At 35.9% G+C, this 12,515-nt stretch overlaps 1 protein-coding gene across 1 annotated transcript; it reads right to left on the minus strand.

Moving 5' to 3' along the window:
- Positions 1 to 11,364: 11,364 nt before the first annotated feature.
- On the minus strand, positions 11,365 to 12,102 carry LOC129728550 (uncharacterized). Its single transcript, XM_055686999.1, has 2 exons — positions 11,661 to 12,102; positions 11,365 to 11,606 (listed from the first exon to the last, which is right to left on the minus strand). The coding sequence occupies exons 1-2, from the start codon at positions 12,100 to 12,102 to the stop codon at positions 11,365 to 11,367; spliced, it is 684 nt and encodes a 227-aa protein (XP_055542974.1).
- Between the last annotated feature and the right edge of the window lie 413 nt (positions 12,103 to 12,515).

Consider the following 12,515-nt stretch of genomic DNA (forward strand, 5'->3'; position numbering starts at 1 on the left):
TTTTTAAACCCAAGATAGCGACTTCCAATTTCTGGAAAACAGCAAAAAATTACTGAATACCACCAAATATGGGTATTCCCGGTATCAGCCTGATGTGCAGAGGCTAGAAATTGACTCTACACTCCATTTTGAAATCCAAGCTGACGACTTCTTTTTCTGGAAATCAGCTGAAAATGACCGAATGTCATCCAATATGGGTATTTTTAGAATCGAGGTGATGCACAAGAGCTGAAAGGCAAGGATGTTCTCATTCCGATAAAACTACCTAATCATTTTAAACGATTTTTCTTTCGAGTTTAAACGTATCCAATGTCCGATTTGGTATGCATTAGCAGACTATAAACAAATCGAAAGTTAAATCTTTGGATGTAGGAGAAATCAATTTAGAGTGTTTAAAATCGTTTAAATAAAAGAAATGAGCGGAACGCAGTTTACCGGGACAGCTAGTGATACATTAAAGTCAGTAACATGAAAATCAGTAACGTTCAATATCCAACAGGCCAGTTCAATACGACATTTGGTTCACAAAATACCAGAATATGCAGTTCTAGGACTTCACTATGTTTTAGATAGATTTTCATGGTGCATCATGCGGAAACCGATTAGATTTGAAACGCAAGGTTCGATTGAATTCAACGTTAAGTTTTTTAAAATGACAATCAAATTGAAATTTAAAATCGTAATTATATCGTATATTTAAGCTTCTCAAAGGTTTCCTGACAAATATGGTGATGTTCATTCTATTTTCTTCGAGTGTTTTAGAGATCTATGTGGCTATTAATAAATCAGTTGATTATTGAACGAAATTTTGAAGGAGCTTTTATTCATTTTTTTGACGCGGGACGTCTTTGTTTTCTATATTGGGATGCATTCTGTAAAATAGGTAACGAAACTTGCAAATGTTACGTCAGAAAAAAAAGTTACATGGAAATTTACACGAACAATGAACCAATCACACGCGAGCATTCCTAGCACAGACGATGTGAATGGACACCAACCATTCCCTGTGATATTCTCTGTATCAATATCAAAAAAAAAAAAATACTACAAGGTATACAGCCCTAGGGGTTGTATGAAATGGTGACGTAGGACTAAATATATAATATATGCTAAACTAAATATTATTATATGCTGCGCTAAACTGTTCATAGGTAACACTACCGTTTATTTTTGATAGTCGTTATTTTAAAACTAACGATGCATGAATACATGAGAATTTTACACTAGTAGTAGTTGCGAAAATTCTCATAACTCTTATCTTCAAGCATCTATAGTTCTGAAAAGAACCGATTCCATAATATTCAGTTAGAAATTCGTGCTACAGAACGCTGATAATCGCACCATGAATATTTTGTTGGCCGCGCATAAAATTTGCTCTCCGCTGTGCCCTCCAGTAGCTGTGCTAGCAAAATATCCTTCATCGAACGATGGTAAGTGTTGCTGCCGTATGCAAAATAAAGGTGTAACATAGTTCCGCAGTGCCTGGAAGTTGACTCGTATGCAGCTCTCGTTTCTCAATGTCGCGTACCTTTAACAGCTGCACTGCTCTCGCTTATGTGTAACAAACTAAACTGAAGCTGAATTTTCTACACGCAGTCTTTTGTATCGAGTTCAGCGTAGATTTTTACCATTAAGGCGTGTCCACGTAGCTTAGAGAAAGAAAGAGAAACAAACCAACACATCTTCAATACTACTGAGTGATTTTCATAAGCACCAAAAGAAAGTTTTTGCTTTCCCGATGCGAAAATCACTCTGGTTCTTAGATTAACTAATTTTCGTTGCTGGTATTTGACTGATAACGGTGTTCGAGTGAACACAAACAAACAATGAAACCGGAAAATCACTCAATTTAGCAGTGAAAATTCTTGAAATGAGGGTTATATCTTGTGACAAACTATTCATAGGTAACACTACCGTTTATCTTTGGTGCGTCCTGGTCGTTATTGTAAAAATGATTATTTAGAAATAGATGGACATTTCACACTAGTAGTAGTTGTGAAAATTCTCATAACTCTTATCTTCATTATCTAATAGTTCTGAAAAGAACCGATTTCATAATCTTCAGCTCGAAATGTAGCTACAGAATGCTGATGATCACACCACCATCGGTAGCATCGATTATTTTGTTGGCCGCGTATAAAATTTGCTCTCCGCTGTGCCCTCCAGCAACTGTGCCAGCAAAATATCCTGCAGCGTACGATGGTTATTGTTGCTGCCGTGTGCTGAATACAGGTAACATGCTCCGCAGTGCCTGGAAGTTGACTCGTATGCAGCTCTCGTTCCTCAATGTCGCAAAGCTTTAACAGCTGCACCGCACTCGCTATTGTGGAACAAACTAAACTGAAGCTGAATTTTCCACACGCAGTCTTTTGTATCGAGTTCAGCGTAGATTTCACCATTGAGGCGTGGCTACGTAGCTTATAGAAAGAAAGAGAAACAAACCAATACATCTTCAATACTACTGAGTGATTTTCATAAGCATCAAAAGAAAGTTTTTGCTTTCCCGATGCGAAAATCACTTTGGTTCTTAGATTAACTAATTTTCGTTGCTGATATTTGACTGATAACGGTGTTCGAGTGAACACAAACAAACAATTAAACCGGAAAATCACTCAATTTAGCAGTGAAAATTCTTGAAATGAGTGTTATGTCTTGTTGTGATAAACTATTCATAGGCAAGACTACCGTTTATCTTTGGTGCGCCCTGGTCGTTATTGTAAAAATGATTATTGAGAAATAGATGGACATTTCACACTTGGAGTAGTTGTGAAAATTCTCGTAACTCTATCTTCAAGCATTTATAGTTCTAAAAAGAACCGATTCGATAATCTTCAGCTCGAAATGTATGCTACAGAATGCTTATAATCACACCACCACCGGTAGCATCGATTATTTTGTTGGCCGCGTATAAAATTTGCTCTCCGCTGTGCCCTCCAGCAGCTGTGCCAGCAAAATATCCTGCAGCGTACGATGGTAACTGTTGCTGCCGTGTGCAGAATACAGGTAACATGCTCCGCGGTGCCTGGAAATTGAATCGTATGCAGCTCTCGTTTCTCAATGTCGCAAAGCTTAACAGCTGCACCGCACTCGCTATTGTGGAACAAACTAAACTGAAGCTGAATTTTCCACACGCAGTCTTTTGTATCGAGTTCAGCGTAGATTTTTACCATTAAGGCGTGGCCACGCAGCTTAGACAAAGGCAAACAAACCAAAACACTTTGTTGAATCAAAATATGTAGGCAGTGGAATTTATTTCGTCCATGTTATTGTTATCTGTGCTTGGGAAGCAAGCCAAGAACAAGGAAATGTATGGGAAAGCTTGACCTTGGAACTTTTCACCTTTTTCCACCATTAAGCAGTAAAGCAACAATGTTGAACATAATATCAAAAAATTGTTGCACATTTTATCTATCCACCGACATATAAATGACTAAGATGCATTAAGTCGTTCGCTTGCTATAACCGTTTGAAATCTGACGCAACATTTGCCAGTTTCATTTTCATTTTCACAAAGTGTAATCTAGTATAGAAAACAAAGACGTAGTCCTACGTCAAAAAAAAAAAAACGGACAGAGTTCCCCCGTCCCAACAGGTCAAATTAAGTTTGCCTCTAGTGATGTCCGATTACTTCTCGATTAATCGAGTTAATCGATTATTTGCAAAAATATTCGATTAATTTTCAATCGATTAACCGACTTTTCGATTATTGAATAATCGAATAGTTGACCCCGATTATTGTTCGATTGTAGTTCAACTTTGTCCAAAAATGGGAAAATTGGTTATGCCAGCGGTGACGAAAACACTAGAGATTTCTAAACCTCTGTTCTCACTTATTTTATATTATCCATTTAGTTGAAAATTGTAGTTGTCGACTGGCGACAATTGATTTTACTCTCATGCCGCACATTATACCTTACGTCGCAAATAGTGTGCTGTATAGCGCATCTGATGTGCTACACAGCGCACTACTTCCCACGTAAGGATATTTAAAGTCGCAGCGAAAAGTCGCGCGCAACAAAAGTCGCGATTCGATTTAGTGCTGCGACGTTAATATTTCATTTGAAATTATAAAAATGCGCGCACGAACGAAAACTAAACTTCTTTTTTGCGTGTTCACAAACAAAACTCTTGGCGTCGCGATTACGAAGTTAAAAAAGATTTTAAGGGCTGTTCGCACTTACGCGAACTCACATAAGCGATTGTTAAAATATGTGTGAGTGCCAGAGCTAAAATATTTCCTTCCCTCTTTTTCGCGTTGACGGTGTTGCTGATATTTTGTTTGTTTTTGGATGCGAAAATGTAGAAATGAAATATTTTTGCTTTTGTCATCACGCAGAGGTACAACAGGAAGCAAGTCAGGCTAACAAAGTATGCCAATTATCTCTGGCAGATTTTGAGAGCTGAACACTGAACACATCTAAAATGACTTCTTGGATTGGTGAGTATGACGAAAAATGTTGCTTTTCTTTGTATGAACATATGTCACATTTAATATAATTTTAGTTGATATGATGCAAAAAATCACTAGGCAGTGAGGAGCAACCTGAACCAGTCAACATCGAACCAAGTACCGACCTGTGGGCTGCCCACGGTACTCTTGCTAGAGAAGCATCAAGATACAAAAACATCAACCATAAGGTTGGATTACCTGGGGGTTTACGGCAATATTTGCATGGCGATTTGGCACCAAGAAATTCTGACCCAGTATGGAACCGAATTCAAGGACAGATTCCAACGCTTTATAAAATACCGATGAAATACATGCCAGTTCTAGGAACATCCGTTCCTTCAGAAGTCTATTCAGCAAAGCTGGTCAAACTATTACAAAGCTGCGAAATCAGCTCCCAAGACCCCACCTAGAAATGTTCCTAATCTAACAGTCGATAGGAGAGGATGCATGGTTCCACTGACGGTACCTACTCACGTCACAGGGTGTCTAGAGCCATTCATTGTCATTCAGATGTTTAGCATTTTTGAAATAAATGTTTCTTTTCTCGCTTTCCAAACGTTAATAAGTAGATTTATATAGTGGTTCCTATTTATTGATTCGTTTGCCTAATGTTTAGGATATAGGATTCGATCACTTAAATCTAGTGTAAAGTTTTTTGTACAGCAAAATCACTCGCAAACGAATGCACAATTGCAAAACTGAAGAACTAATTGAATCGGAAAAATACTTTCTCGAAGATTCATAAAGAATTAAGCTAATTAAATTAATAAATGTATAAAATAATGTGATTTCAAACCGTATAGCCAAAAAGTCTCTTAAAGAAAGTTTTAATATGTTGTAAAATTGTACAATATTTTTTTGCTGCAAAAAAGCAAAGTTCAGGTGTAACATTATTTTACAAAGAATTTGCAGTAGAAATTCGATCATAGGCTTGTTTGATGAACCAACTTCGTGCATTGAAATCAAGAGGTAGGCCACGGAATATTTCTAGAGCTTTCTGCCAGATTTGTTAGTAAACTCTAGAGATCAAGTTTACTGGTAACTGACTGGTCAGCACTAACATTTTATTTTTGAACGTAGGGGTCACGCAATCAAGTAATCGATTATCTCGAATAATCGAATATCTTGCGTCAGCTAATCGAGTTCGATTAGCGGACACGAACAAAATAATCGATTTACAATTAATCGATAAGTTGAAAAAATCGGACATCACTTTTGCCTCCATGAACTTAGACTAATCTGAAGTCTCGAAGGTAAAGATCTTTCATAAAGTTTTGAAATAGGCCTTTTACTTGAACAATTTCTAAACCTGCTGTCAGAGCATAATAAAAACGGATGTCTTGAAAAAAACCTAAATTAATCCACCAAGCGGTCAGACCCAGCCTTTCTCATTCAAACTTATTATTTGTAAAAATAGATTTTTTTCCCTTGTAGAAGACTGAACCACTGCGACCATTGTTTGATCTATTGTGGTAAAAAAAATAGATTTACATGAACGCTTCGATTCAATGAATTTATATTCACTCTTCAGGTTCAAAAAAAAATTGATGTTGTTATCTATACATATAAAAATGTAGTCCGGTCTGTCTGTCTGTCTCTCTGATCCATATTGGCTCAAAAACTACCGAACCGATCGAAGTGAAAATTTGTGTGTAGGGGTTTTTGGTGCCGGTTAAGGATCTTATGATAGTTGGAGACCCCTCCCTCTTCTGGAAGGGAGGGGTCTCATACAAATGAAACATAAATTGCTGCACAACTCAAGAACAAACCAAGCAGGTAAAACCGAATTTGGCATGTGGATGTTTTAAAGAGTAACAAATATGTCTATAATAGTTGGACGCCCCTCCCTTTTCTGAAAGGGAGGGGTTCCATACAAATGAAATACAAATTTCTGCACATCTCGAGAACTAATCAACTAATTGGAACCAAATTTGGCAGGTACATGTTTTTAGTGGTAAATAATATGTTCATAATGCTTTGACACCCCTCCTTCTTTTTGAAGGGAGGGGTGTCATACAAATTAAACACAAATTTCTGCACATCTCGAGAACTAATCAACTAAAAGGAACCAAATTTGGCAGGTGAACATTTTTAGAGGTAAAAAATATAAGCATAATGGTTTGACACCCCTCCCTTTTCTATAATGGAGGGGTCCCATACGAATGAAACACAAATTTCGCACAGCTTATGAACCAATCAAGAAAATTCAACCAAATTTGGTATGAGAATGCTTTTAGAGGTAAGAAATATGTTCCATAATCGACCACAGGCAGCATTTTGGATTGTAAGATGGCAGCATCCGGTTTCTGGAAAACAGCCAAAAATGGCCGATTTCCGTCTTACATGAATATCTCCGGGTCTAGAATGATACACAGCAGCTGAAATCGACCACAGACCCCATTTTGGATTCTAGGTTGGCGACTTCCGGTTCCCGGGAAACAGCCGAGAATGATCGAATAACACCCAATATGGGTGTTTCTTCAACCAGAATGACGCTCAGAGGCCAGAAATAATCTTAAATACCATTTTGAAATCCAAGACGGCGACTTCCGGTTTGTGAAAAACAGCCTAAAATAAACAAATACCATCCAATATGAGTGTCTCTGGAACCAGAATGATGCAATGAGCTAACAATTGACGTCAGGCACCATTTTGAATTTCTAAATGGCAACTTCTAGAAAACAGTCGAAAATGACCGAATAATACTCAATATGGATATTTCCGTAATTGAGATGATACATAGAAACCAAACATCGACCCTTGACACCATTTTGAATTCAAAGACGACCACTGTTAGTTTCTGGAAAACAACCAAAATAACTAAAAACCTCCCAATATGAGTATTTCCGGTATCAGATTGATGCCAGAAAATTTGCTGAAAATGACCGAATACCACCTAATATGAATATATTCAGAATTAGGGCGATGTACAGAAGCCAAAAGTCGAGGATGTTGTCATTTCGATAAAACCAATCATTTCAAACGATTTGTCTTTCGACTTTGATCATATCCTATGGCCGATTCGTCGTGCATTTGCAGACTTTAAACACATCGCAAGGAATCAATGAATTTGAAAAGTTCAAATAGTACGATACCACATTTAAATTATGTTGAGGCCACATATATCGATCAAAGCAGGTATAGCTTTCAATAGTCTGTGAATTTCTTGTCTTTCCATAACTTTTGAGCCACATATCAAATTGTTATGAAGTCTGTTATTTGTAAGTTTGAGAGATGACTCGTTCGTATGGCACCAGTTATGTTCAAATAAGTCATGTAATCTTTGAAATAATAGACTTTCGTTGTTTTATTAACAATTTAATACATAGCGGTTGCTTAAGTTCGATTATAATCAAATGAAATGATATGAGAACGTCCCAAAATTTGAAACCACGTGTTCAATCATAATTCATCAGTTAACCCTTAACTAGCCCGCTCATCTGATAATAATATTAATCAAATCGGTTATGTAGTTTCTGAGATAATGATGTTTCGTGATATTCACTTTTCGGTACATTACAAACGAAGTTACAGTCCGATTACAGTAAAATTCAAAAGGGTATCATGAGGCAGCTAGACTTTGAATTTAACACTAATTTTGTGGAAATCGGGTCAGCCATCTCTGAGAAAAGTGAGTGAGTCGAAGTAGTCTTCGGAATATGTTCCTTTTCATAGCTGGATTTCACATTTTTAAACATAACAGGCAAAGTAATAGTCCGATCGCAAAACAAATCAATAGGGTCTTATGGGACAACTAGACCTTCCATTCGACACTAATTTTTAATGAGAATCGGTTCAGCCATCTCTGAGAAACATGAGTGAGATTAAACAGTCTTCAAAACACGTTTCTTTACATAACTTTAGAACCACAAGTTCAATCTTAATGAAATTCAAAAGTTAAGGGTTTTGCAGGTAGCTCGTTCAATTGAAACCAATTTTGTTCAAATCGGTTGTGTAGTTTTCGAGATAATGATGTTTCATGATTTTTACATTTTGATACATAACCTCTAAACTAAAAATCCGATCACAATGAAATTTGATAGGGTCTTATGGGGCAATTAGACCTTTCATTTGCAATTAATTTCATGAAAATCGGTCCAGCCATCTCTGAGAAAAGTGAGTGAGAATAAAAATCTGCACATACACACACACATACAGAAAATGCTCAGTTCGTCGAGCTGAGTCGAGTGATATATGCCATTCGGCCCTTTGGAGCACTTTTATACTTTCGGTTTTGCAAGTGATTGCTATACCTTTCTAGGAGAAAGGCAAAAACATGCTGGTAAAAGCAACAATACCGTACAGTATAATATACATATTATGTGGAGCAGAGCGCCACTGGTCTTTCATCGTCTGCAGTGGTAGACGACTTCTACATATTTCCGTGAATTTTAGGAAAAACTGCAATGCTGCTGCATTGATAGTGATTAAGAGTTTATCTCATGAATATGGTTACATTAAAAAAACCTAAATTAATCCACCTAGCGGTCAGACTCAGCCTTCCTCATTCAAACTTATTATTTGTAAAAATAGATTTACATGAATGCCTAAATCAAAAAAGGTATATTCACTCTTTGGGTTCTAAAATATTGATGTTGTAATTAAAGTATAAAATATGAAATTTGACGTAATGTTAGAGCTTCAGAAATAGCGAAATATAAGAAATGACTCTTAATTTCGAACAATTTAATCACGAACGATACCGGGAACGTTCAAATAGTACGATACCACATTTAAATCATGTTGAGGCCATATATATTGATCAAAGCAGCTATAGTGTTGAAAAGTCTTTTAATTTCTTTTCTTTACAACTAGGCCTTTCATTTGACACTAATTTTGTAAGAATCGGTTCGGCCATCACTGAGAAAATGAGTGAGTTTAAACATACTCAGGATAACTTTTCCTTATAACATTTGAACCATATGTTCAATCATAACGAAATTCAAAAGTTAAGAGTTCTGGGGACAGCCCAATCATTTGAAACCAGTTTTATTGAAATCAGTTGTGTGGTTTCTGAGATATTGATGTTTCATGATTTTTACATGTTGATACATAACCTCTAAACTAAAAATCCGATTACAATGAAATTCAATAGCAACCTATGGCGCAGCTAGACCTTTCATTTGCAATTAATTTTATGAAAATCGGTCCAGCCATCTCTGAGAAAAGTGAGTGAGAAAAAAAAAGTTGCACATACACACACACACACACACATACACACATACATACATACATACAGAAAATGCTCAGTTCGTCGAAAAAAGTCGAGTGGTATATGACATTCGGCCATTGGGACCACTTTTATACCTTCGGGTTTTTCCAGTGATTGCTATACCTTTCTAGGAGAAAGGCAAAACATAAACTACTCAAAAAGAATGGAGTATTTTTGCAACGGTCATAAGATTCTTTTTTGCATTTTATCTTCGATATTCATTAAATGATCGTGATCGAAAGAGTAGATTTCTGAAAATACAAATTTATAGAAGCTCAAGAGCCAGCGAATGCTTCTGAATATTTTGTCGATTCACTAGGATTTATTCAGAATCTTTGTTACACATTTCATTATTGTTAGATGATATACTTTTGTTTTCAACTTAACAAATAATATCCTTACGTATATTAGCTGTCTTCGTAATAAAGTGAATGTGATTGTTGACAAATGAGAAAAACTTGTCAAACTAAAAGCAGAAATTAATCATTTCGAACTTTAACTTCCTTGTAATTGTCGGTTTTTATGATGTTTCGCTGGAAGTTGTTGATAATTTTGTTCAACATATCTTCTTATGTTTTCCTATGAGTGCACCTATGTAACGGCTTCGAAATTACTTCCATAATAAGATTTATGCAATAAAATTAATTTGATCAGAGTTAAATAAGACAAAATCATGTATTATGATAACGTAGGTATTGCTGGATACATGAGGAAATAGTGTTGATTCTGATTCAGACGCATTGCGAGAAATTCATGGTGCTTCTACAATAACAACGACACGTTTGTTAAATAAATGTTGTTCGCACAAAAGAAAAAACACTACACAATATAAGTGTAATCGAAGTTCTTTCGAGTGTTGTTCGGTATATTCCTAGAAAGAAAATTTATGGGGAGGCTGCGTATACAAAAATACTTGAACTACAGAACATACGAATCGTTGCTGTCTGCAGATTCTGTAACTCTTGTAACTAAAAATCCTTCTTATTACAGTGTTTAGCCCCACGTCACCATTTCATACAACCCTAGGGCTGTATACCTTGTAGTATTTTGTTCAATACGCAATCATATGTCGAAAAATTAAAAAAAACTATCAGAAACCCTATTTTTTGTATGGATTGGAATGTTGATCTCTTGCATGTTTTCTTTTTTAAATCAAAGTTTGTAAATAAAGTATGACAAATAACACTAACTTAAAAGAAAATCAATCAGCTAAAAAATCAATAACTCAAGTCAAGGACCAATTAACCAAGGATTCCAGACAAAACACTCATGAAAACTGGGATACTTGAGACATATTGGAACAACCTTTTATTTGCGCCCTTTCAATGTTGAAAGCGTGACCTATCTCATAAATATCAAATCATCAGCATCGTCAGTATGATTGGTTTCGCTTTTGAGCGCGAAGGGATAGATCGAAACCAAAAACAAAGAAGAACAGTCATGTTAATTAAAAAAATACGCGCATGTTATTTATTTCCTAGTAGCAAGGTGACACATTTATCAGCAGTTTTTATATATAAATTTGAACTAAAATCGTCATGTATGTAGCTATACCAGCAGCAATCTGCAAGAGAAGTTTGCTTTTCAACACTTGTAACATAATTTTATATACACTAGATATACTGGCACCGTTAAACATTATATTGTATTGTGTCAAATAAATGTTGTGTGAACAAAAAAAAAAAAATTAAAATATGTGCAACTATCTTACCTTAGTTGCCAGTGAGTACTTGAAGTCCATCAAAGTGTATGCCGAAATTCGAATAGGTTGTTGACTTATTTGTATTGATAAGATGTCTACTACCTCGTACAGTTCCCATTCACCGTGTATCGGAATTTTGTGTAGCAATGATCCTACTTTAGAGCTTTTAGTACTGCAGCGATTGGCGGATGTCAGCATCAATGATAACACGGTTGGTGCCAAAACGAGACATAATACGATTTCTGAAAATCAAATTGCAATATTATACATTATGAGAAATATTTATTTTATGCTACCAAGAAGTACTTTGCAGTTTATTATACCGAAAAAACAAAGTACGATCCAATATAGGTCACAAGAAAGTTGAATGAAGTTACTAATAATATTGAAAACTTGACTCCATGCAAATCTTCTGTTGATTAATAGTGAAGTTTTCCATATAATGCAATAGTCTTCCTTCAAATCTAATAATCTCTCAAGAACTTTTTGTATAATTTCCGCTCGAGATTTATCGTTTTGCTGCGAGTTATTCGAATTTCCATCCATCATGTTTTTCAGGTCAAGTAAGTTTTCATTAAGAACTTGTACACACTCTGTTAGATAATCAATGTGTAGAGTATGGCACAAGTGTAACATTCGACAAAATGTGGCTGGATAGATGTTACAAATCCGAAATTTCATCCACTGTGGATACTCCAGAATTCCTGTTATAATACGCACCTCCAAGAGCATAAACATTACCAAAAACGACCAAAATTTACGACTAAATCGATGCATTACTTGGTCGAACATGGTTCGATTCATGATTCCAGAATGAAGACTATACTTGTTCGCCATCTGGCATAGGTTGAACCAGATTTGCATTTGTGATTTACTTTGCATCCACTTTTCAACTAATGCCACTATCACAGTTAAGGTAACGCTACTAAACTGTAAAACATCGTTTATTTTTCGAACGTGTGTCTCACAAATAAAAATATTTTCATGAAAATATCTCGCTGTTATCAGTAGCACTGAAGCGATGAGAAAGTGTAGCGTCCACAAAAAATAGGTCCACCAAGATATTCTATATTCAGCGATTGAATGTTCACATTGTTTTAGTTCAGTAGGAATCAAACTAAACCATTGAAAAATCTTCACAATTGCGTTAA

Source organism: Wyeomyia smithii, chromosome 3 (assembly GCF_029784165.1).
Source record: "Wyeomyia smithii strain HCP4-BCI-WySm-NY-G18 chromosome 3, ASM2978416v1, whole genome shotgun sequence".
Classification (NCBI taxonomy): domain Eukaryota; kingdom Metazoa; phylum Arthropoda; class Insecta; order Diptera; family Culicidae; genus Wyeomyia; species Wyeomyia smithii.

Excerpts from the sequence above, each read along its gene's own strand:
- LOC129728550 (XM_055686999.1), bottom strand. The coding sequence starts at position 12,102 with ATGTTTATGCTCTTGGAGGTGCGTATTATAACAGGAATTCTGGAGTAT. Across the intron at positions 11,607-11,660 it reads AAACTGCAAAGTACTTCTTG|AAATCGTATTATGTCTCGTT; the intron begins GTAGCATAAAAT and ends TTTGATTTTCAG.